We start from the raw sequence: 24744 nt of genomic DNA on the forward strand, positions 1-24744 counted from the left end.
CAGGTTAGTTATTGCAAATTACTATTGATGTCGAACATAAACAAACCTTGTTTTCTTAATCTTTGTAAAATCATTCTATGAAAAACACATTCTATCTGACTCAGTAAGATAAAGGTTTGTGAGGAGTTTACTTGGCATGAAGGAAGGTAATAGAGAAATGAACATTGAATATAGCAGTTGGCAGAAATAGTCAAAACAATGCTGAGAGACCAGTGCACCCATATCGAATTTTGTATTACAGATTCGTTGCAAAGCGCTCGGGTTACGAACGGTGCTCTTGAATAATCAAGAATATGTATCGAAGTTAGGGCATGTTCATCTCAGCAACATCGGCATAATAAAATCTTGCCTTACAATTAATTTTGACAAAAAGCGATTCTTTTGATATTAAGTTTTTTTTTGCTTTCTTACTTAGAACTAAAAAGATTAATCGAATTAAAATGATTTGGTCGTTGATCGCCATCTTGATTCTAGGTAAAGTTATATAAGTGTTACTAATTAATTATATTCTAACTTAGCAATAAACAAACAAACAACTTTGACAGAAATTTATTCTATATCTCGGATAGATAAACTTTTATTTCTTATTAATAGTCAACCAGTAATCATTTTTCCTCTCATTCTTATTTCGGAGCTCCAAAAGTATGTGCACCAAGATGGCGCACAACCTGAACATAGTATGTGTGTACCGGTTTGGATTCAGGTTGTGTGACATCTTGATGCACATACTTCTGGAGAACCATCATTTCATTTATAGCTTTCGTCGAAATTTGGAAAAATCTGTCAGAAAACAATTCGTACGAAATAAAATAATGTACTATGATGCTAATCATTTGTTCAAAGTGTTATGCCTATACTAATCCAGAACACATCAAATCTTATTAAAATAGAAAACTGAAGGCTTACTCCTGACCATTCTACTATCGCATTCCCGTTACTGCCATGAAAAATTTCCTGATAGCATATACAATTATCTCATTGTCATTTTCTGAATCCTAGGCGCTGTAGCCCGTGGCAATGGTCAATGTCATGGAGAGGCGATGAGCATAACATCAGAAAACGGCGAAATAGATTCTCCGGATTATGATAACGAATACGGAAAATCAGCAAATTGCTCATGGAAATTCACTCCTGCGGAAGGTTACGCTCTTGTGTTAACAATCACGTATCAGAGGCTTTATATTCTTGACATAACGAGCAACAATAATCCAAAAAAATATTGTTTGGGATCGTACAACCTCACTATAAACAACGGTTGGTATCATATTATTAGAAAATAGTTTTAAAAGATCGATTCCCTGTACGACATATGCCAATTCCGATTTTTCTTGGGGGCGTTTAGGTCACTCGAGATTTCGAATTTACTAATATCGATGTGGTGAAGCGTCCACCTTGCTTTAGGCATTGGTGAATATAATTGAATTAAAAGAACGTCTTGGGGTAATTGGTTTGATCGCATAGAAGTATTTCGCAAAGTGATTTGCTATTTTACCTTGCGCATGACAAAACTGAAAGAATTTTATTCAGATACTCAGGAATGTAGGAGATACATTGATACCAGATATTCTACTACAATGCCCTTTCAATATTTCGACACGATGTGCGGTGAAGACAAAGAAAATAAATCAAGTGTTCATGTTCAGTATATATCTGATGGACGAACATATAACGGTACTGAAAAAGTGCAAACCGTATCAATGGGTTTCAGAATTCATTACAAGTTTTTAGAATGTCCCACGACTGCTGGTAAATATTGATGAAAACATAGACAAACCGTAAATTAAGCTTTTATCCTTTTAACTATACATAAAATTTCTTCGACTTTGATGAGTACCTCGCTTTGCGTAAGAATTGTAATTTCGAAACTAATATGAAAATGCATACATTTTTTTATTCGAATGAAGACGAATCCGCAATTATACAAAAATAGCAGTTTCAAGCAATTACCTTAAAAAATATACTTCACCTTGATATAATCCTTTTCTTAGAAACAACAACTGATCATGTCCTAACAAGTATTTTGGAAGGAAGCTCCTACATAGAACAAACAGGTACCACCTTTGAGGACAACCGTACTCTTTCTACTAAAGGTAAGTAGGTACCCCATGGACGTTTGCTGCAATGCGTACAATCAAGACTACACAGGCTCTGGCAACAATAAAAACTTCCATTTTTATTGTAATGATTTTGTTAATTACATCAGGTAAATTAAATATCGCGAAAATCAAAACCTTGGTAAGTCAGGATTGGAAAAGCCATTATTTTTTAACAATGTTTGTCAGGCTATGGTTCACAATTTAGGACAGAATTCGACTGCAATGAAAATCGTAAAAGATCCCAATAGATTTATCACATTACGGGTCAGTTGGCGCATGATATCGTAATTCAAAAATTTATTATCAATATTTAATTGCGTTGGTAAATTGTTTTCTTAAGTTTTATTAAAAATGGAACCAACCATAAACCATACAATGATGGTGTCGGGTTTCAAAACCAATACAAGCCACTTTATTAATGTTATTATAACAGACACAGAAAACAATGACGTTGGAACTTTCAGCGAAACTGACGGCGCCAACTCACATGGAATAAGTGATACTGCAAAGCTTTTCCTCGTTTCTATCCCAGGATTCATTGGCATTATATTACTTGCGGTGACTGCAATCGTATTCTGCAGAAAGAGAATGTAATTAACTCTTATTGAGTACTTCCTTGATTAGCCAATAAATATTTGTCTTGGTTATATACGTAAAGAAATACCAACTGGTCAAATGAAGCGTAAGCTAAACGGATATATTGCATGGGTGCAATGACCTAGTGGGGATGGCGTCGGACTGTAAGAGTCGTTGATATTATATTTCATATACAACCGTACACCAGCCATCTAGTAACTTATACATTCGCAATCGCGAATCATTATTATTATCGTGACTGCCTGTCGGGAACCTTGTTCATAGGAAAGTCTAAAAACGCCTATAGCGGCAGAATTCATCCAAGATAGGATTATATGAAATCGTTGTATACGGTCAAGTCGAATATGATTAAAACAACAAAATATAGGTCCCGAATATCATCGTAATAATATAAGAATATTTGTTAACAGGGACAAATATCAAGAAAACAAAAATGTCGAACAAGACAATGTAGGCGGAAATAAGATGGAAAATGCTGAATCTCCAATCAAAGAATCGGACCAAGACACTGCTGCAGGTAAGAACTTATTTAATGGATCTTAATACGAGAACACATTCCAGGTTGACTAAAATCTTATATCTAAAACTTGCTCTTTTATTTTAAAAACGTTTCACTCTCGAAAGGAAGCATAGAGTACAAAAAACTAAGCTTTATAAGCCTTGAACATCATGAATTCTTACGGAAACGACAGTGTACGGTTGTTTTGATTGAAAAATAATTGTCAAGTTGCAAAGTCATAAAAATTTGCCTAAAAACAGGAACAGTTTAAATCAAAGCGAAATTAAATATCAATGCTTAATTCAGCTGAAAATGATGAACCGGCAAATTCAACAATTCAAGATGAGGAAGGTCCATATACTATCATGTATTCTGCACTTTCACGACAAGACGAAGAAGGTAATAAAAAGAGAACCATATGTGGTAGACTGAATATTTTGACGACAAAAACATACCAGTGATAAAGATTACAAATTAATAATTTAATGCGTTTACATAACGTGACATATATTAATGTTTTTAGAAGCATTTTGCATTGGCCTAAGCATCCTTGAAATCGCAGGTAGAAATATTTCGATACATCAATTACCATATATACTTTTATTTCAGATGTGAAGGAAAACTCAGAAATTAAAGAAGACGGGCACAAATACGACATGTATTCAGCCGTTGTAAGAAAGATAGAAAGAGGTGACAAAGAGACGATTCATGTGTGATCACCCGACAACCACCCCCACCCGCCTCCTTTTCCATACGATGACGGATTGTTTATGGTTTAGACATCTGCCTTGCTGTACAGACCCTGATTTTCAAACCCACAGTGAAAGTGGGTTTACTGGTAATTATTAGACACGTTCTCTTAATTGCTGTTTGTCTTTGGAAGTCGTTATCATTTTGTAATTAGAATTGTATTCTGTGTAATTAACTACTGGTCAATTCGGATTCAAATCTAATATCCGAAGCTAAAAATTTATTTTTTCCGATTTTCCATCTAGTGCTATTTGCAAGGTTTCATACAACGAAATTAGTCAGGTAACGGTGCTCGGCACCAGACACCCTTCGTTTTTGTTCATTTATTCTAATGTTTCATATCAATATTGAACTAATGTTAATATTTAAATTAATATTAACAATTTTGCAACAATTTTATCGATTATTATTATATACGTTTCGTACATGTGTCCCCAACTATTCTGGGTTCCTCTCTACTCATCCCCTTTCAATTGAATTAACTCAGCAAGGCAGATAATGATCAATGAATATTTTTATTATTTTCTATCATTCAACAGCATATTATCAAAACTGTAATCTTATTATTTTAACTTTCACTGCTCGGACTGGAAATTTTCTCACATTTTGACATTATATCTATCTTGCTGCATTCAAATAGGTTTTTGTTTTTTTTAAGATTCGAAACTTTCCCGCAGAGCAGTAAAGTAAGCAGAAAACGTTTGATGTAATTTGACATGGGAGTTTTGCATATCTTAACAGCTGTTAGCATTACAAAATAAGTTTTGTCAAGTCAGTGTCAACTTAGACACGGTGAAAAAATTAATTAAGTCGATAATGATGGCGAAATATAGTGATATTTAACGTTGCGCCAATTACAATTATTAAAATCCATGTGGATTTTTTGATGCTGGAAAACAACATTTTAAATTTAAACAAAATCTATGATCAAGATTTTTAAATGTGGACCGGCGACGGAATCCGGCTCCTAAAATACCGGGCACGTTATGAAGAATCTGCAAAAATTCGGTCCGCCAAACCATATAGTTGCGGTGTGGGAGTTAAGTTTCTGTTTATCAGTTTTGATTATGGAATGAGTAAAATATAATAACGTTGGATATACATATATTACAATACATATAGAAATATAATTACACTACTGGCGTCTTGTCCGAATATATTATATAAATAAAGACTATTCCAAAATCTGTCCTAAGTTTGTGCGCATATGAAGTTTTACGCTGTATGTCCAGTTATTAAAAGATAAATGAGTGCCGTCACCTACCTACAATAATATTGAGTACTATATGCTGGATAACATAGTTACATAATACAAGGTACTCCACTGAAATGACCAAACATGTTTGAAATGTAAAACACGAACATATTTCCTTGTATATTGGAAAAACCGAGTGAGTGGGAAGCAAATGATAGATGACATTTAAAGCTTCGAGTTTGTCATAAGTTGCGAATGTGGGAGGTGAATGATGCTTGGACAGAACACGATTGTGCCATAAAAACTGATGTTTATTAGGAGTTGCGAGTGTCGTTGGTTGAAGACATTGGGTATTCGAAGCAGTATAGAAATGCAGTAGACGCAGTAGAAAAATTAAATGCGAACGTTACAGAATATTCAACTGAGGCTTATAAGTTGGACATGAGATTCTCAAGTGAGAGTCGATGAAAGGTTATTTATATCCGTTTGGAAATTGCGCAGATTCGGTTAAAATAAGCAAAAGCTCCAGAACTATTAAGTCAACAAAACGATGAGTTTGATAACATGTAGAATTACATAAATATATCTCCATCGCGAGGATGAACCTGTCTGCTATTGCATTATCAGATTCAGAGTTATGGAGTCGAAGTTTGGCAAGGTTTAGCTAGAATTGGTGTCGTCTTTTAAAGCAGACCGGAGTTGGAATTTTGAATTATCCGAAGTCGAGATTTGGCATTTCATATTACCAATGGCGATAAACTGACATAGAAGTCAGAAAATTTTTTGTATAGAAGCCCCGGAAGCATCGAGTTTACTGATCGTTAACAGTCTGTTAGAGGAGACCTGCACACGCCAATGTCACACGTTTTGTTATCAAAATCCAAATTTTTCTAGAGTTTGAAGCTGGAGCTGGAGGCGACAGTTTTGAGTCGACGTCGATTGTAAGTTTTCTCCGGTCCCTAATCTGATGACACGAGGTAGTTTACAATTCCGGCAAACAGAAATGCAAAAGCATATATATTCACCAACGAATAAAGCAAAATGCCGTTTGGTTGTAGACTGGAAGGTGACGATAAGAAGCGTAGACGGCAATTTAAAATTCAATATTCACATTTATTACTAATCACCCCAACAACAAACTGTATCCTTTCGGACCCTGAAACCTTCGTATTACACAGTAGATGAAGTATATTGTATGGGGCAGGGCATATAAGCCGTAAAGACTGAGTCACATAACATACTGGAATAGAAGTTGAAATAGTTACAGGCAATGGGTTTTGGACATGTAACAATGTATCTAAAATGTAAAAAATAGTTTCAACACATGATGACGTTCTTGGTCACGTTGCAAAAAAAAGGATAAAGATGACATGGAATTGGGAATTTATGGTTATTCCACAACCCCAAACTTTTGTTTTGCACGGGGATTGGGTTGTTACGTCTCCAAAAAAGTTCATTCCGTTTTAGAATATATACAAGAGATGGTTAGTTTTGACTTTGCAGTGCATTGATATATATGTAGTGAAAGCCTACAAGATCTTGTCATGGATTTGTTCGGACTTTTATATGTGGCTCATGACTAATCTGCCTCTACGCACAATATTTGCAAATCACCATCGACGTCAAAAAAGAACGAGTTATGTTTTTCTTATCTTTGTGAAATGAAAAACGGTCTATTGGCCTCGAATGGTGTTTTTGAATGGCAATCAGAAATGCGGAATCGGAGATGTTTATATCTGAATCATCCGGTTTTTTAAAATCTAATCTCTCAAATTAATGCGGGCCATTATGATACTGTTGGGTTTTCTTGTTTCTTTACCAGGAAGAAAATGATTAGTCTAGTTAACATGGTTTGGTCGTTGATCGCCATTTTACTGCTTGGTAAGTAAAGTAGGGAAATACTGTATAAATAATCAATTGTATTCCCAATTAAAGAATGAACTAACAAACGACGTAAACAGAAATTCCTTCCAGTCTTATCGTGTCTATGGTTTGGGTCGGATGTTTGCATTTACCACATTTCATAGATAAAATCTTGTCTTTCCCGAGAAGACGTAACGTTTAACAGGCTTTGACGCGAAGCGTAGCAATTTCCATGATTTCTTTTAACTAAGAACATATCATTAAATTCTATTTACCTACGAGCCGTATGCTTCAAAGCAGTTTTTCGAGGTGGTGTGGGATTTTAGCCTTGCAATTTTCTGCTTTCTAGGAATGGTGATCGGTATCAATGGTCAGTGTGATGAAAAGCAGATGTACATAACATCAGGAAATGGCGAAATAAGTACTCCGAATTATCCCGAGAAATACGCTTCAAAATATCCTGATGAATATGGAAGATCGGCAAATTGCTCATGGAAATTCACTGCTACGGAAGGTTACGCTCTTGTGTTAACATTCACATATCAAAGACTTTATATCGTAGAAAACAAGGAAAAGAGATGTTTGGGATCGTACATGCTAACAATAAATAGCGGTAAGAGACATATGAATTGCATTTTTCCAATTTACTTATTCATGTTCCGTGTCAGATGAGATTTTCAACAAAAAATAAAATTTCAAAACTACTCACATTTCTCTACGACAAGGCTTTCTTAATATGAATGGGTAAAATTTATCAACACACCTAAGAAAAAGTAAAGAGCAAAATGACGGTGACTAGATTGGTAGCTCATGCGAAATATGTACTATTTAATACAGACATACAAGAATGTATGCGATACGTCGATACAGCATATCCACTCACAGTGATTAAACCGATTGGATATTTCGACTCTATGTGCAGGGGAACACGGAATAAATCAAGTGTTCATGTTCAGTATGTATCTGACGGACGAACATATACCGGTTCGGGAGCGACGACTACAGGAATGGGTTTTAAAATTCAGTACAAGTTTTCAAAATGCCCGACATTTGAAGGTAAACATATCGAATATTAGTTTATATAACGTATAAAATTTTTCAAAAATATTGTCTGTAGGAACTAAATATGGAAATAAATACTCTATGGCCCAAGCTTCGTTAATTAATATTTCGAGCTCTTGTATTCGAAGCTTGAAAGGTTTTCATTAAGTCAAGCATGGTAGTAAGAAGAAGATAATTGTATCAAATTTCATTGTTGGACACAAAGTAGACTCAATGGATTTTGTTAAATTCTTATCGTTGTTGTTGGGATGATTTTTATTGTTTGGAGAAATCGCGACTAATCGATTTCTAATTTTCTGTGCTTAGAGAAGAAATAAATCACTGGTCAATCTAAATGAGGAAGCTCCGTATACAATCATGTATTCCGCTCTTGCACGAAAAGAAGAAGAAGGTAATGAAAGAAAACCATATGTGATAGACTAAATATTTTGAGGACAAAAACATACTATTGATAAAGATTGTAAATGAATAATTTAAAAAGTGTGAATTGAATGCGGTTACATACAAGGACATATCGTTCAAAGTTTTGGTCTGAGCTCCCTTGAAATTGCAGAAATAAATATATTTAAGAAATCAATTAACATAAATACTTCTATTTCAGATATAAAGGAAAATGCAGCAATTGAGGAAGACGAGCATAAATACGACATGTATTCAGCCGTTGTACGAAAGACTGAGGGAGGTGACAAAGAGACGATTCATATGTGATCACCCGACAGTTGTCCTGCTTTTTCATACGATTACTGCCTGCTTATGTTTTAGAAATCTGCCTTGCTGTTAAGACCTTGATCCTCAAAATATAACCCAAGCTTATAGTTAAAGTGAGAAGGGGTACTGGGAAATATTAGACACGTTTGCTTAATTGTTGTTTGTCTTTGGCACTCGTGTTACTTTTGTAATTGGGGTTGTTTTTTTGTGATTAATTACAGGGCCAATCGCATTCAAATCTTTTATCATAAGCTAAAAAGATAATGATGACAAACTTCTATAGGATCTCTGAAACCTTTTGTTTCACCCACATTTTTTCCGATTTTCCATCTTACACTATCCGTGAGCTTTCGTCCATCGAAATAAGGCAGTTCACGGACTCGGCAGCAGTCCCCCCTCCGGTTTTGTTCATTTATTTCAATGTTTTATATTAGTATTGGACTCATTAATATTAACAATTTTTCAAGAATTTTATCGACTTACTACGTTTCGTATATGGGTTTCCCAACTATTTCTGGGTTCCTTTCTACTCATCCCCCTTTAATTGAATTAACTGAGCAAGGCAGATCACGATTCGTGAATATTTTCATAATTATCTAATCATTCAACGTAATATGCTCGCAACTATAATCCTATTATTTTAACTTTCTCCGCTTGGGCTGAAACTTTTCTCACATTGTAATAATATTTGTCCTGCTGCATTCAAACTAGTCTTTGTATTTTCAACCTTCGAAATATTCCACACAGTTGTAAGGTGAACAGGAAAATGTTAGATGTAAATTAAAATGTAAATTTTGCCGTTAGCAAAACAAAATAAGTAGTCAAATTTGGCGGCGTGGAATAATAAACTAAGTCGTTAATGGTGGCGAAATATAGTGACATCTAAAAATGCGCACAATCAGAATAGAATCCATGTGAATTCTCAGATGCTCGAATGAATTTTTTTTAAATTTAAGCAAAAATCATAATCGAGATTTCAAATGCGAGCCGGCGATCAAATTCGGTCTCCAAAATAAATTCGGTCTCATAACACTCACAACTTTTTGAAAAAAATGTGACCATTACCGTTCTGTTGCATTGACCAGTACTTTTCATCGCAAGCAATTCATTATAAGGATGGTTCATAACCCTCACGATTGTACTTCCGTTGCTTATTCCAAGATGTTTCAATATTTGATAACGATACGCGATGTGATCGTTCGAAACCTGTAGAATGATATTGTGGTGTCGGAGTCGAATGTTTGGCTACCCTACTTCGAGATTCAAAGTCAAAATGTTTCTTTACCCGGAATCGATTGTAAATTTTCCCCGACTTCACATACCCGATCTGAGGACGCGGGAGGTAATTCACTATTTCATCAAACAAATATGCAAAATCGTATTCAATGATATATAAAGTAGTTTTGTTATAGACTGGGAGGTGGCGATACAAAGCGTAGACAGTAATATACTTTCTCTTAATTACTAATCACCTTAGCATCAAACTCCCGGAAACATTAGCAATTCGTATGTCTTGTGGATCAGAACGTATTGTCCGTTAAGACTCAATCACATAACATACTGGAATATAGCAATACAATGCGAAATAGCGATACAGTGAGAAATGGGGGCGATGGCCTTCGAATACGAATATTCGATTTATGGTGAAGAGAAGAACGAAATTAGGCATTTTATTATTTTAAAAATTCAAATAGGAATAAAGTAAACGTAAAAAATAATCTCGGCGCCTGGTGAATTTATTGGTTAGGATGCTAACTTATACCTTGGGATAAATATGACACTGAATTAATAATTACTGTGAATAATGGTTCATTCTGATTGTGGAATGAAAAAACCCACTAACTTTATTAACCATCCGTTTAACGTGATAAATTGCAACCTAGAATACACTGAATCCAGGCAATTCGAAGTATTATAAAAATTAAAACAATTCGCACAAAATGACTATTCTGTCCCTGCAACCCAAGACGAAAATCTAATAATATTATAAACGATTTTATCATTGTAATTTTGTGTTTTAGGCTCGGTATCTGGTGGCAATGGTCAGTACAGTGGAAAGGAAATTAATATGACATCAGGAAACGGTGGAGTAAGTTCACCAAATTATCCCAACGAATACGGAAAATCAGCAAACTGCTCATGGAAATTCACTCACTCGGCGGGTTACGCTCTTGTGTTGACAATCACGTATCAGAAGCTTTATATCGTAAAAAACGCGGAAAAGATATGTTTGGGATCGTACATGCTAACAATAAATAGCGGTAAGAGACATATGAATTGTCGTGTCCCAATTTACTTCATGTTCTATGTCAGATAATATTTTTCACAAAAAATGTTTCAAGTTTTAAAACTACCCATATTCCGCCACGGGAAGACTTTTCCTATATGAAAATTCACCATCGCACCAAATTAAAAAATGGTAGCGGTTTCATACGTGGTGAATAAAATGCATCAGCAAAATGACTGCGACTAGATTTGCGTAATCTTGCCTAAATAACATTTAATTCAGATACACAAGAATGTGAGAGGTACATTGATACCAGATATGCACTTGCAGTGATTGAAATCTTTGAATACTTTGACTCTATGTGCGACAGTGACGCAGATAACGGACCAAATGTTCATGTTCAGTATGTATCTGACGGACGAACATTTACCGGTTCGGGAGCGACGACTAAAGGAATGGGTTTTAAAATTCAGTACAAGTTTTCAAAATGCCCGACATTTGAAGGTAAACATATCGATAATTAGTTTATATAACGTATGAAATTTTTCAATAATATTGTCTGTAGGAACTAAATATGGAAATAAATACTCTATTTCATGGCCCAAGCTTCGTTAATTAATATTTCGAGCTCTTGTATTCGAAGCTTGAAAGGTTTTCATTAAGTCAAGCATGGTAGTAAGAAGGAGATAATTGTATCAAATTTCATTGTTGGACACAAAGTAGACTCAATGGATTTTGTTAAATTCTTATCGTTGTTGTTGGGATGATTTTTATTGTTTGGAGAAATCGCGACTAATCGATTTCTAATTTTCTGTGCTTAGAGAAGAAATAAATCACTGGTCAATCTAAATGAGGAAGCTCCGTATACAATCATGTATTCCGCTCTTGCACGAAAAGAAGAAGAAGGTAATAAAAGAAAACCATATGTGATAGACTAAATATTTTGAGGACAAAAACATACTATTGATAAAGATTGCAAATGAATAATTTAAAAAGTGTGAATTGAATGCGGTTACATACAAGGACATATCGTTCAAAGTTTTGGTCTGAGCTCCCTTGAAATTGCAGAAATAAATATATTTAAGAAATCAATTAACATAAATACTTCTATTTCAGATATAAAGGAAAATGCAGCAATTGAGGAAGACGAGCATAAATACGACATGTATTCAGCCGTTGTACGAAAGACTGAGGGAGGTGACAAAGAGACGATTCATATGTGATCACCCGACAGTTGTCCTGCTTTTCATACGATTACTGCCTGCTTATGTTTTAGAAATCTGCCTTGCTGTTCAGACCTTGATTTTCAAAATATAACCCAAGCTTATAGTGAAAGTGAAAAGGGGTACTGGGAAATATTAGACACGTTTGGTTAATTGTTGTTTGTTATTGGCACTCGTGTTACTTTTGTAATTGGGGTTGTTTTCTTTAGGATTAATTACAGGGCCAATCGCATTCAAATCTTATGTCCTACAAGCTAAAAAGGTAATAATAACATATCTTCTATTGACTCTCTGAAACACTTTGCTTCACCCCACATTTTTTTCGATTTTCCATCTAACACTATCTGCCAGATTTCATTCATCGAAATAAGTCAGTTCACGGTGCTCGGCACCAGTACCCCCTCCGGTTTTGTTCATTTATTTCAATGTTTTATATTAGTATTAAACTAATATTAACAATTTTTCAAGAATTTAATCGACTTCCTACGTTTTGTATAAGTGTCTCTCAACTATTTCTGGGTTCCTTTTAATTGAATTGACTGAGCAAGGCAGATAAAGATTCATGAATATTTTTATTATTTTCTATCATTCAACAGCGTATTATCGGAACTATAATCTTATTATTTTAACTTTCTCTGCTTGGGCTGAAACTTTTCTCTCATTGTAATAATATTTGTCTTGCTGCATTCAAACAAGACTTTGTATTTTTAGGCTTAGAAATTTCCCACACGGTTGCAAGGTGAGCAGGAAAATGTTAGATGTAAATTAAAATGTAAATTTTGCCGTTTGCATAACAAAATAAGTAGTTACCTTGGGCGGTGTGGAAAAATAAACTAAGTCGTTAATGGTGGCAAAATATAGTGACATGATGCTTCCCAGATGCTTAAAAGAATTTTTTTTTAATTTTAGCAAAAACCATAATCGAAATTTCAAATGCGAGTCGGCGACCAAATTTGGTCTCCAAAATACCTGTCTTGTTGTGCTTATAGGAAAAAAAGAATTTTAACAATTACTGTGATTAGATTCAATCCCAAAAAACAATTCAAACTTCATAACACTCACTACTTTCTGAAGAAAATGTAACCATTACCGTTGTTGTATTGACCAGTACTTTTCATCGCAAGCAATTCATTATAAGGATGGTTCATAACCCTCACGATTGTACTTCCGTTGCCCATTCCAAGATGTTTCAATATTTGATAACGATACGCGCTGTGATCGTTCGAAACCTGTAGAATGATATTGTGGTGTCGGAGTCGAATGTTTGGCTACCCTACTTCGAGATTCAAAGTCAAAATGTTTCTTTACCCGGAATCGATTGTAAATTTTCCCCGACTTCACATACCCGATCTGAGGACGCGGGAGGTAATTCACTATTTCATCAAACAAATATGCAAAATCGTATTTAATGATATATAAAGTAGTTTTGTTATAGACTGGGAGGTGACGATACAAAGCGTAGACAGTAATATACTTTCTCTTAATTACTAATCACCTTAGCATCAAACTCCCGGAAACATTAGCAATTCGTATGTCTTGTGGATCAGAACGTATTGTCCGTTAAGACTCAATCACATAACATACTGGAATATAGCAATACAATGCGAAATAGCGATACAGTGAGAAATGGGGGCGATGGCCTTCGAATACGAATATTCGATTTACGGTGAAGAGAAGAACGAAATTAGGCATTTTAATATTTTAAAAATTCAAATAGGAATAAAGTAAACGTAAAATATAATTTTGGCGCCTGGTGACTTTATTGGTTAGGATGCTAACTTATACCTTAAGCTAAATATGACACTGAATTAATAATTACTGTGAATAATGGTTCATTCTGATTGTGGAATGAAAAAACCCACAATTCTTTGTTTGGGCTGTTTTGCTCAGATCAACCACGAAGACATTACAATTGTAGTTGTGCCTGATACTTTACTGAAAAGGTTATCAAATTTTAGAATAAAAACAAGACTTTGTTTTGACAAGACAAGTTTTGTTTTGACTGTGCAGCGCACTAATATGTAGTGGAAGCCTATGGGATCCGGTCATGGATTTGTTCACCTTTTCTATATGGATCATGACTGATCTGTCTCTATACGCGACAGATGGGCAAATTACCATTGACGTCAAATACAAACAAGGCATGTTTTCTTAATCTTTGTAAATTGATGATTAGAAAATACAGTCTACCTGGCATAGGGGAAGTTATAGGTTTGTGAGTTTTTATAGCAAAATGAACATTAAGTAGAGCAGTTGGCAGAAATAGTCGAAACATTACATTCGGATTTGAATCGACAAAAAAGGGGATAACGGTACATATCTTGTTTATATCCTGATCGTTCGTTTTTACTATCTTCTGTCTCAAAATATGTTTCTCACGTTACGTTTATTTTGCTTCTCAACTAGGTCAAAAAAGATTATTCAGTCTAAGGTTAACATGGTTTGGTCATTGATCGCCATCTTGCTTTTAGGTGAGTAAAGTACGGAATTGAATTAATAATAATTTATCGTATTATTACCAATAAAAAAACGAATTCCGTAGACAGAAATTGCTTTCAGGTTTATCATGTTTGTAGTCGGGAAATTGGTATTCATTGTATTTCATGGATAAATCTAAGCCCTACCTGGGATTGTGTATTTTGCTAAAATATCTTCACCACCATACATTGGAATTTTCACCATTTCTGCGTCATTTGGTTTCGTATTTGAACAAAACAAGAACATTGAATTCTATTTACCAACAAGACGTTTGCCTCAATCAGTTGGTCACGAAATTTTTGTATATGTTGCATTTCTCTATATGTTGGAAACTGTGGCCTATTGCAATGGTCAGTGTGCCGGAGAGGAGATGAACATAACATCAGGAGACGGCGTAATAAGTTCCCCAAATAATCGCGACAAATACGTAAAATCAGCAATCTGCTCATGGAATTTCACTTCTTCGGAAGGTTACGCTTTCGAGTTAACAATCACGTACCAGAGGCTTTATATTATTGAAAACTCAAACAAGCTGTGCTTAGGATCGTACAGCATCACTATAAACAACGGTTTGTGAAATAACTGTAAATTATCATTTTCTGATCTAATTAAATCATGCTCTATTTTAGTTTGTTAGAATTTTTCGATATTTAAACATCGGTGTATATTTTTTATCATATCGACGGGAAAGGGTGATAACTTAGTTTCTAACGTTTCTTGTCCGACTCTAGCCGACGAGGTCAGGAATCAAATCAGGATCAAAAATGATGTGTTATACTATTAAAATTCAGATACACAAGAATGTACGAGATACGTTAATGCAAAATATTCAATTTCATTGATTGGATCATTTGAATATTTCGATTCTATGTGCTGTGGAGAAGCAGGAAACGGAGCAAGTGTCCGTATTCAGTATATATCAGATGGACGAACATATACCGGTTCTAACACAGTGATAACCATCATATGGGTTTCAGAATCCAGAAGTTATCACAATGCCCCGGATTTACAGGTAAACACGCTAAATATTGTTTATCTATGAATAGGGCGGGGCGTTTTCGAATACCCGATGATTTCAGAATCGAATCTCAAATACTTGGAAGATATGAAATTGTATGTAACTTTCTTACTATTTTAGGTCATCCAGACACATAAATTACTAAAAACATAGATAACATCACTAACAATAAAAAACACATTTTCATCAATACCCCAATACAGAAAAAGTTCGAAAATTTTCTCTAAACCGATTCGAATAAGTTACTATTCGATTCGGATATTCGATTCAAAATGCCCAGCCTTATCTATGAATTATATACGTTTTCTAAACAATGCATATTAATAATGCACACTTATGATAATTTTTAAGACCGAACTAATGGAGAGATTCAAATCATCTCAAGACATTTTTTACTGATTTAGTTTCACAAAAAGTGATGAGAAGTTCTTTGTGTCACGTCATAGAAATAACCTCATTTCAAGTTTTGCCTTTGATTCCTGTTAAAACTAATACCAATCCGGTACAAGGTGTGCAGGAAATAAATCAGTATCATTTATTTTCATTTTAGCAATCATCTACCCCGATACAACTAATGCTCCTACTACCACACAATATCCGGTTCATCATACTACTGACGCAGCCACTACGGTTGAAACATTACGCAATACTGCAAAGTCGGATCCGAACACTCATACAACCCCTGAGACAACTGGGATCGAAAACGCGAATGAATTAATCACAACGTCTGACAAGTCCACATTGAAAACTACCAAGGGTAAGTGTTCGAGTTTTGTCATTTCATCACTGGACTGTAAGATAAAAATACCAGTACATATAATTTAAAACCAATTAAATTATCATGCATATACTTGGTATTGCCATTTTTTTTAATCCGCGAGATGGTGTGCTATCTACTACGTGGACGTTTTTGAATTGATGAACATTTTCACTTGTTATACACATTATTTATTTTCACCAGGAACAATCAACACAAACATTGATCGAACAACTTTAATCGTCCTCCTCTCCATACCAGAATTTATCTTCGTTTTACTCATGGTCGTGGCCGGGATTGTATTCTACAAGAAAAAAACGGTGAGCATTCTTCATGCTCAGAAAAATAACCGTATACCACATTGAACTAACCAATAAATATTGTATTATTTTATTTCCCGATAAAATCATTACGTTCTCTGTTATTTCATGACATGACGATGCGTGTTTGCAATCGGCACCGGATTCTCGATGTTTTTGTTTTGTTGATTTGATGTTATATACTTAATTTTGTCAAAGATCCCAACGTCCGGAACATGCCAACGCAGCACAAGGGACTGTTCCTAATTCTACTGAGATGGGAAACATCGGTTCTACGGGGCACAACGGAACGTCAGGTAACCTATTTGTATTTTCAAATGCAGCATTGAGATATGATAGAAAGTTACACTTTCTTTGCTGAAACATTTTAAAAAATGGGGTTTCATTGTTATTTTTGGTTTTCAGCGCTTGTCATTTGAATACTAGTTTGTTTTTCGTCTTAGAGTACATGTTTTTGATTTCAGCAATGTCCGGCGTATATTTCGCATTTTTAACTGACGTGAATAACTGATTTAATATCAATTGATGTTTCTGGAATAGTAAGGTACTAGATTAAAACATAACTATCTTAATACAAAGCTAATGAAATTCAGAACATATTCAGATACCGATGGCTACGAAGAAGTTCAAGCTGCGCCATCTAGCGGATATGAGGAGATACGACAAGCAACCGATGGATACGAAAAAGTGCAAATAAGGGCAGCAACTCAGGAACAAGAGGCCGGATATAAAGCCACGTATGCGAACATTGCATGAAAGCCATAAAACAATCATTGTGCAACAATATAGTGAAAGACTTTTCCTTCACGCCCGGCTTTCTATTATAAAGCTTATCTATCACTCAGGTTTTCGTAGAAATTGCAACGACTTCATACGTATTAATTTGTCGCCCCCAAATCATTTCCTATTCGAACAGGACCAAAATCTTTTGTGCTTCGAATGATATTAAAAAGCTTAGTATCACATTCATTGAAATGAAAAGGTATTCGAATCTGTCTTATTTTCTATTCATATACGCATTGGTTTTATAATTGTTTGTTAATTATAAAGTTCTATGAATTTTTTCCAGTTCCTTTTAAATATTTCATGGTTATAAGTATGTTGCTGTTATCATCTCGATGACTGTTTGTAATTCTCCGTATAATGTTTTTAATGGATAATGGAAATAACGCGTGGCCCAGCATGTATTAAATGAACTTTGTTGGACTTAAACTTCAAAAATAAAAAAAAACATCATTTTTATAATTTATCTATTCTACTTATAATTATCCATTATACAATTTTCTTCCGGACTTCAAATATATCCTTAATATTGTCCCGACATTATTCATTATAAGTAGGCTTCATTTTAGAACAACTAAATCAAAAAAATACTAAAATGAAGCCAATGATCTTAGAATAAATAGCTTGTCGGCCATAAACTAACTCAATCTCCACCAAGACAGTCCAAAGCAAGTGTGAGCAATTCCCGTATAAGTCACCAGCGACGAGTTCAATCTTAACAAGACTGTGCCTTTAAACTCTGGTGTCTCTTGGCACTTTACATACCTGTGTTCGACCATACGGTTGTTGGTGTTCAAGAGCCTATTTCTGGTTGGGAGTAGCCTGACTAATATGTCACGTCAGACCGAAAGTCACTAGGCTTCAAACCTATATCAATAATTGAGCACCTAAACATAAACTTTTGCAATTGTGATAATTTGTATGCGTAATATGGAAACAAGGATGAATCACTTGGCGACGTCGGGGTTCGGGACAACTTACCAGAGGATTGAATACGCATTGCTATGGCTCCACTTCGTACCTTTTTAATAGAACGTTTTTAGACGATTTTTCTCCTAACAAGGAAATGTATAAGCAGTCATTGATATAAAAGATACTATATTTTGAAGGACCGGAAGCTTCCCAGTCGTCATTATTTACTAATTTATTGTACCCTGAGCGAGGTCATAGACATGGGATGCCAATGGTTCTCACGAAACCGTTTGTGAGTCACAATCTCCGCTCTCTCGCTTTGAACGAGCCGTCTTGGTAACCGAAAAAACGCCGTTGGTAGCCATATCAATACGTTGGATTGGTTTCTGCTGTGCTCTCAAGAGATAAAAAAAAATACTTTATTTTCAACATCGAAACATTTGAAGTGCCTTGATAATCGTTTGTTGAGTTATCAAAAGCAATGGATCAACAAGTTTTCGTTCAGTATTTGTTGCATAATATATTACGAAGCACGCATCTACGGGTTGCGTTATTAAATCTTAACGTAAGGCCAACTAAGTAGTCAAACTAGTATAAATTTGTATATGCAGCCCTTAGTTAAGCTATTGTTATCTTCACACACAAGGTTCTTCTTGCAAATCACCAATGACGTCAGATAACCGAGTGGGAAGCGAATGATATTTAAAATAAAAACATAGACGACCTTACTAATGGTCCGAGGTTTGTCATAAGTTGCGAGTGTGGGAAGCAATAATGATTTGTTCAAACACGAGTCTGTCATAATGTTAATGTTTATTGGAAGGACTAGTGTCTATGAGACGTTACATGCGACGATGGTGCAATAACTTGAATTCTCAAAGCAGTTGCAAACGCCACAGAATAGTTAGCATTGCCGCAGTGGCTGTTTTAGTTGGAGTTGGATATAAGAAAGATCAATGCAAACCTGACTATATCGAAATATAACGATATGCAGCTTTTGATCTTTTTAAAATACCCAGTGAATCAAAACGATGGGCTTATCGACTGTTAACTAATCTGGTATTGTATTACCTTATTCAGGTCTGAGGATAAGAAGGTTGAAATGTTTTGGCAGGAGTCTTCTTTTGATATCCGGATCGGAATTTTATATTTTCAATGGTTATAACAGAAGCATTGAGTTAAATAAGCGTCCTTAACAGGCTATTAAAGTTGGCCTGCCTGCATGAAAGTTTTGCATTCAAATTTTTTTTTTCGTGATTTGAATCTGGATTTACAACCGGTCATGCTGACCGGTCTTGGCATACAATTAAATTGATTAAAGGGATCCGTTTTATATTAAGCTTACTTTGCTATTTTTGTTTTCTTACTTAGATCGAAAAAGATTAGTCTAATTATAATGGTTTGGTCGTTGATTGCCATCTTTATTTTAGGTGAGTTAAGTTACCAACTATTAATAATTAATTGTATTCTAACTAAGCAATAAACTAACAAACAACGTTGACACAAATCGCTTCCATGCTTCTCATATTTCTGTGTAGAAAGTTTGCATTTCTCACATTTCATCAAAAGCTTTTGTCAATAAATTTTAGTTATACTGAAATAGTGTAATTTGTCAAAATAAATCCATCGCTAAGCATTGAATATTTTACTCCATATGGTATTGTATTAAACTAACCGAAAGGATATCTCTGAATTCTATCCACCTATGAGAATTATGCCCCAAAACAGTTTAACCACTCCCGTCGCAAAAACGTTTTGACATTGTACTTTTCCACTTCCTAGGAACTGTAGTCGTCAGCAATGGTCAGTGTGATGAAAAGGATATGAACATAACATCAGGAAACGGCGAAATAAGTTCTCCAAATAATCTGAACGAATACGGGAGAACAGCAAATTGCTCGTGGAATTTCACTCCTTCGGAAGGTTACGCTCTCGTGTTAACAATCACGTATCAAAGGCTTTATATAGTCGCTCCACCAGGCAGGAAGATATGTTTGGGATCGTATGTGCTCTCCATAAACAACGGTTAGTTGATATAGGAATCTGAACTTACTGTAGAAAAATTCAGTAGCTTGGATTTAAATAAAATCTAATAATAAAATTGGTTTCTAATTCATTTTAAGTACATTTGCTAAGGTAGATTTATTCTTTACTTTAAATTCCTTAACTCTGAAACTGCTACGTAGTCTTATACCTATACGTGGGTATGGCAGGCCAGATTCTGCTTGCCACGATAAAACTAAATTTGATGCACAGGAAGAAAATGGATGGTACATGTGCCGCTGCTTTTAGTGAAGTATTCTCTGTGAATCGGAAAGCGAATCGATAGGTTGGAATAGTCGATAAAACAGTAATCGACATTATACAGGAATCGGCCGATATTGCCAATGTTTCTGAATGTCATAAAAGTACTCATTCGAAATAGCCTCTTCTGCTTACCAGTATCGCGCGATGGCAAAATGATGTGTTCATTTTACAATGATTGTCATCATGATAAAATTTAATTCAGATGCACAAGATTGTTGGAGATATTTAGATGCCAAGTATTCACATGCACTGACTAACCCTTTCGAATATTTCTGCGCTGGAGACGCAAGGAATAAATCGAGTGTTCATGTTCAGTATATATCGGACGGGCGAACATATACTGGTTCGGAGAATGTGATTACAGCAGCAATGGGTTTCAGCATCCAATACAAGTTTTCACAATGTTCCACAGTTACAGGTAAGTCTTGAACAATAAATATGAAATATTTCAATCAAAGTCACTAAACTTATTTATATAAGTTCTTTAAACGAAGACGAGTAATCATGCACACGCATAAAGATTTTTGTGCATGGAATTATTTGAAAGAACGAATCTTCTCCATTCGGTGTTTCCTACTGATTTACATATTGATTTACACTCGCGAACATTGAGTGTGCTAGATGTGGCAAGTGTTTGAAAGCGTAAGACAAAAAATGACCCTTGATTCTAGTGAAAACCATTGGCTATTAGAAACGAAGTGTATAAGTGGAAAAATACAACATAAATTATTCATTTTAATGCAGCACGCGCTCACCTGGATACAACTAATGCTCCTACTACCACACACTATCCGTCTTATCCCACCACTGACGTAGTCAACACGGTTAAAATATCACCCAATACTGCAAATTTGGAAGTGGTTACTCGTATTAACGCTAAGACAACAGGTTTTAAAATCAGACCAGAAATAGGCATCACGTCGGATCGTTCAACAATCACCCTATCGCAAAATACTATGGGTAACTATGAATTTTGTACGTAATATTTAACCATCGGATGATAAAACCCATCCTGGGTAAAAATATCCCATTTTAGTACATGGTGTCGTTGCTTTTCTAAGTTTGTCCGAATATTCTTTTGCGTTCTATATTTAATCTGCTAATTGTTAGATGACGTGCTGTGTACTGAGTGATCAGTTATGGACATTCAGTCTTTTTTTTCATCCCACTGCATAAAACTGCATTCGAAATTGATTGAGCGATTCAAAGGTTACTATATACAGTACTTGTAACAGGAACAGTCAGCATATGCGCTGATAGACATTCGAGCACAAGTGGGATGAGTCAAACAACTCTAATACTCCTCCTCTCCATACCGGAATTTATCTTTGTTTTACTCATGATCGTGGCTGGGATTGCATTCTACAGAAAAAGACGGTCCGTATTATTTATCATTGGAATTATAAATCCTAATCTATCCTAAAGCTTAATGATCCGATATTTATTTCTTCGCCAACCGATACTAACAAAATATGAAACGATATGTGAATTCCTAAATTTTCTTAGAAACCAAAACTGGTTACTGGGCAATGGCACACGGGATCAAAAAGTACTCAGGACAAGATATTTCATAAATTTGCAACAATGATGAATCTTCTCGTAGCCAGAGTGTGTGTTAGTTACGTTATAATTTTTTCATGAACGTACTAATTAATCATGAAGTATGATCTTAGAAAAGGCGTGGGTCACGCTTTATGAATCGTAGGTACGTGACGCACGACTAATAAAACTAGTAGTCGAGTTACGTCTTCAATTCAATATTACACTTTTCAGAACAACAATATTAGTACTACATACATGGATTAACCTAGGTATAGTTAGAATGTTTTTGATGAGGGTTGGTATTACAATTATTTACATCCTCTGTACGCGGTGCTGTAATCTCTGTCCAAAATTAAACAAATCATCCTAAACTTCGAGCGCTTGTAAACTTGCTACTCCTCCCACATTGTCGACATTTGTATCTTATAAAAATATTTTAAGGACCCCCCTAAAGACGAATCTGATGTGATTTAATATACCCAATATTTTCAAAGATCACAGCGCTCAGACCATGTCAACACAGCACAAGGGACTGTTCCTAATTCTACTGAGATGGGAAACATCAGTTCTAAGAGACAAAACGGAACGTCAGGTAATCTGTTAGTAATTTCAAATACAGCATTGGGATATACTGAAAAGTTGCACTTTTCGTATTGAACCGATTTAAAATCTCAAGGTGTTTTTGTTATTTTCGTTCAACGCTGTTATTGTCGTGTTTGTGTATGTCAGTGGAACAACTCTCATGTTAGTGGTTGGTTTTCCGTCCCAGATTAGATATTTTCGGATTCCAGCAATATCCGGCTCATTTTGAACTATCAATATTTGTTAATAGAACTCATTCGAACCCACATGCATGTAACTAGATCAGTTACTAACTTTTCTGACAAGGTAGGGTACTAAGGTCGATACAGTACTATCCTACTACAACAAAGAATAGGAATTTTAAAATAACATATAGAATATATTCAGGTACCGATGGCTACGAAGAAGTTCAAGTCGGGCCATCTGGTGAATATGAAGAGATACGACAAGCAACTGATGGATACGAGAAAGTGCAAATCGGGGCAACAGATCAGGAACAAGAAAGTGGATATAAAGCCACGTATGTGAACGTTGCATAAAAAATCGAAAGACAAACATTGTGCAACAATACAGTAAAAGATTTCTTTCATCGACCGACTTCCTAACTACAAAGCTTTTCTATTACTCACTTCAGTGTGGAATTTTAAACGACTTCACAGGGTTGGGTGGTAACTGACTCCAATGACCGCATGGTCGTATCGTTGCCACCCAGTATGTACCGAGAACTTTTATATTTCAATCTAATTTCATTTTGTTGTGTATATGTTTTCTGGTGGACAAACAAAATAAACTTTCGCATACGTATGAATTTGTCGTCGTAAAATTATTTCATGTTTGAACCGAAATGTTTTAAAAATTGTTTGAAAAATTAGTATCACATTCAAATATTTAAATAATTTTGACCAAAGAAAACTTCCATTGAAATGAAAAGCTATTCAAATTTGCTTTATGTTTGATCCATTTACGTATTAGTTCTATTAATATTTGCTAATTATAAAGTTTTATACGATTTTGACAGTCTTTCAAATATTTCACGGGTATAAGTAAGTTGCTGTTATCATCTCGGTGGTCGTTTGTAAATATCCGCTTGATGCATTTTAATTAATAATAGAAACAATGCTTCGCTTAACCTGTATTAAATGAACTTTGTTGGACTCAAATGAACTTTGAGAATGGGAAAACTTCTTTTTCATATTTTATCTATTTTACTCATTATTATCAACTATACAAAATCAGGCTTCATTTTAGAAAGACCAAATCAAAGAAAAATAATCTTAGAATGAGCTAAGTCAATCTCAATCGAGACAGTCCAAAGCAAGTAAGAGCAATTTCGTTCACTCTTAGCAAGACTATGGCTTCAAACTGTGGTGTCTAAATTGGATTGGCACTTTACGTATATGGATTAAACTAAACCCCTTGCTTACACAGTTATTGATGTTCAAGAGCCGGTTTCCGGTTCGGAGTAGCCTAACGAATAGGCCAAGCAGACCAAAAAACAATAGGTTTCATTCTGTGACATTTATTTATCAATTAAACATAAGTTTCTGCAACCAGTGAATGTTATCACGTAACTCTTACTTGTAAGAATTTGCATGTGTATTATATATTCATAAATACTTATCGATTGAACTTTAAGGGTGAATCATTTGGCGACGTCGGGGTTTCGAATATCAGACCAGGGATATGAATACGCATTGCTATGGCGCCACTTTGTACATTTTCAATTTGTGGTGTTTTGACGATTTTCGCTCCGAACAAGTTCGTGTATAAGCAGTAATTTGATATTCAAGATACTATATTTCAGAGGACCACAAGCTTCCCATTC

General features: G+C 35.0%; 4 protein-coding genes and 3 long non-coding RNA genes across 8 annotated transcripts; all 7 read left to right on the plus strand.

The window, feature by feature from the left end:
• Window positions 1–414: 414 nt before the first annotated feature.
• Window positions 415–4476, plus strand: LOC144424639 (uncharacterized). Of its 2 annotated transcripts, none has more exons than XM_078114113.1 (8): window positions 415–474; window positions 1000–1254; window positions 1528–1746; window positions 1989–2090; window positions 2530–2686; window positions 3104–3210; window positions 3499–3591; window positions 3802–4476. In XM_078114113.1, exons 1-8 carry the CDS (start codon window positions 441–443, stop codon window positions 3906–3908), a joined length of 1074 nt encoding a protein of 357 aa, XP_077970239.1. In that variant the 5' UTR covers window positions 415–440; the 3' UTR covers window positions 3909–4476. The 2 variants fall into 2 exon arrangements, with proteins under 2 accessions (XP_077970239.1, XP_077970240.1); XM_078114114.1 differs by having other exon boundaries at window positions 1528–1671.
• Window positions 4477–8380: 3904 nt separating this feature from the next.
• On the plus strand, window positions 8381–8870 carry LOC144424349 (uncharacterized). The gene is made up of 2 exons (XR_013476638.1): window positions 8381–8453; window positions 8664–8870. It is a non-coding gene; the product is annotated as an uncharacterized LOC144424349 (long non-coding RNA).
• A 1408-nt stretch (window positions 8871–10278) lies between these two features.
• On the plus strand, window positions 10279–11521 carry LOC144424257 (uncharacterized). The gene is made up of 3 exons (XM_078113383.1): window positions 10279–10297; window positions 10792–11031; window positions 11280–11521. The coding sequence occupies exons 1-3, from the start codon at window positions 10279–10281 to the stop codon at window positions 11519–11521; spliced, it is 501 nt and encodes a 166-aa protein (XP_077969509.1).
• A 295-nt stretch (window positions 11522–11816) lies between these two features.
• Window positions 11817–12319, plus strand: LOC144424290 (uncharacterized). The gene is made up of 2 exons (XR_013476600.1): window positions 11817–11903; window positions 12114–12319. It is a non-coding gene; the product is annotated as an uncharacterized LOC144424290 (long non-coding RNA).
• Window positions 12320–14644: 2325 nt separating this feature from the next.
• Window positions 14645–15634, plus strand: LOC144424338 (uncharacterized). The gene is made up of 3 exons (XR_013476635.1): window positions 14645–14691; window positions 15054–15267; window positions 15490–15634. It is a non-coding gene; the product is annotated as an uncharacterized LOC144424338 (long non-coding RNA).
• A 30-nt stretch (window positions 15635–15664) lies between these two features.
• On the plus strand, window positions 15665–17758 carry LOC144424258 (uncharacterized). Its single transcript, XM_078113384.1, has 4 exons — window positions 15665–15710; window positions 16267–16441; window positions 16992–17089; window positions 17398–17758. The coding sequence occupies exons 1-4, from the start codon at window positions 15665–15667 to the stop codon at window positions 17547–17549; spliced, it is 471 nt and encodes a 156-aa protein (XP_077969510.1). The 3' UTR covers window positions 17550–17758.
• Window positions 17759–19863: 2105 nt separating this feature from the next.
• LOC144424300 (uncharacterized) lies at window positions 19864–23816 on the plus strand. Its single transcript, XM_078113475.1, has 7 exons — window positions 19864–19918; window positions 20271–20513; window positions 20998–21213; window positions 21540–21755; window positions 22031–22172; window positions 22832–22929; window positions 23307–23816. Exons 1-7 carry the CDS (start codon window positions 19885–19887, stop codon window positions 23456–23458), a joined length of 1101 nt encoding a protein of 366 aa, XP_077969601.1. The 5' UTR covers window positions 19864–19884; the 3' UTR covers window positions 23459–23816.
• Window positions 23817–24744: the final 928 nt, after the last annotated feature.

Source organism: Styela clava, chromosome 6, assembly GCF_964204865.1.
Source record: "Styela clava chromosome 6, kaStyClav1.hap1.2, whole genome shotgun sequence".
Taxonomy (NCBI): domain Eukaryota; kingdom Metazoa; phylum Chordata; class Ascidiacea; order Stolidobranchia; family Styelidae; genus Styela; species Styela clava.

Bases quoted from the DNA above. Each gene is read 5' to 3' on its own strand.
- LOC144424257 (XM_078113383.1), top strand. The intron at 11,032-11,279 runs GTAAGAGACATA...CATTTAATTCAG, and splicing joins CATGCTAACAATAAATAGCG to ATACACAAGAATGTGAGAGG.
- LOC144424300 (XM_078113475.1), top strand. From the start codon at position 19,885: ATGGTTTGGTCGTTGATTGCCATCTTTATTTTAG. The intron at 20,514-20,997 runs GTTAGTTGATAT...AATTTAATTCAG, and splicing joins TGTGCTCTCCATAAACAACG to ATGCACAAGATTGTTGGAGA. The intron at 21,214-21,539 runs GTAAGTCTTGAA...ATTTTAATGCAG, and splicing joins ACAATGTTCCACAGTTACAG to CACGCGCTCACCTGGATACA.
- LOC144424639 (XM_078114113.1), top strand. From the start codon at position 441: ATGATTTGGTCGTTGATCGCCATCTTGATTCTAG. The intron at 475-999 runs GTAAAGTTATAT...TCTGAATCCTAG, and splicing joins GATCGCCATCTTGATTCTAG to GCGCTGTAGCCCGTGGCAAT. The intron at 1,255-1,527 runs GTTGGTATCATA...AATTTTATTCAG, and splicing joins CAACCTCACTATAAACAACG to ATACTCAGGAATGTAGGAGA.
- LOC144424258 (XM_078113384.1), top strand. From the start codon at position 15,665: ATGGGTTTCAGAATCCAGAAGTTATCACAATGCCCCGGATTTACAG. The intron at 16,442-16,991 runs GTCTGACAAGTC...ATTTTGTCAAAG, and splicing joins GCGAATGAATTAATCACAAC to ATCCCAACGTCCGGAACATG. The intron at 17,090-17,397 runs GTAACCTATTTG...GAACATATTCAG, and splicing joins GGGGCACAACGGAACGTCAG to ATACCGATGGCTACGAAGAA.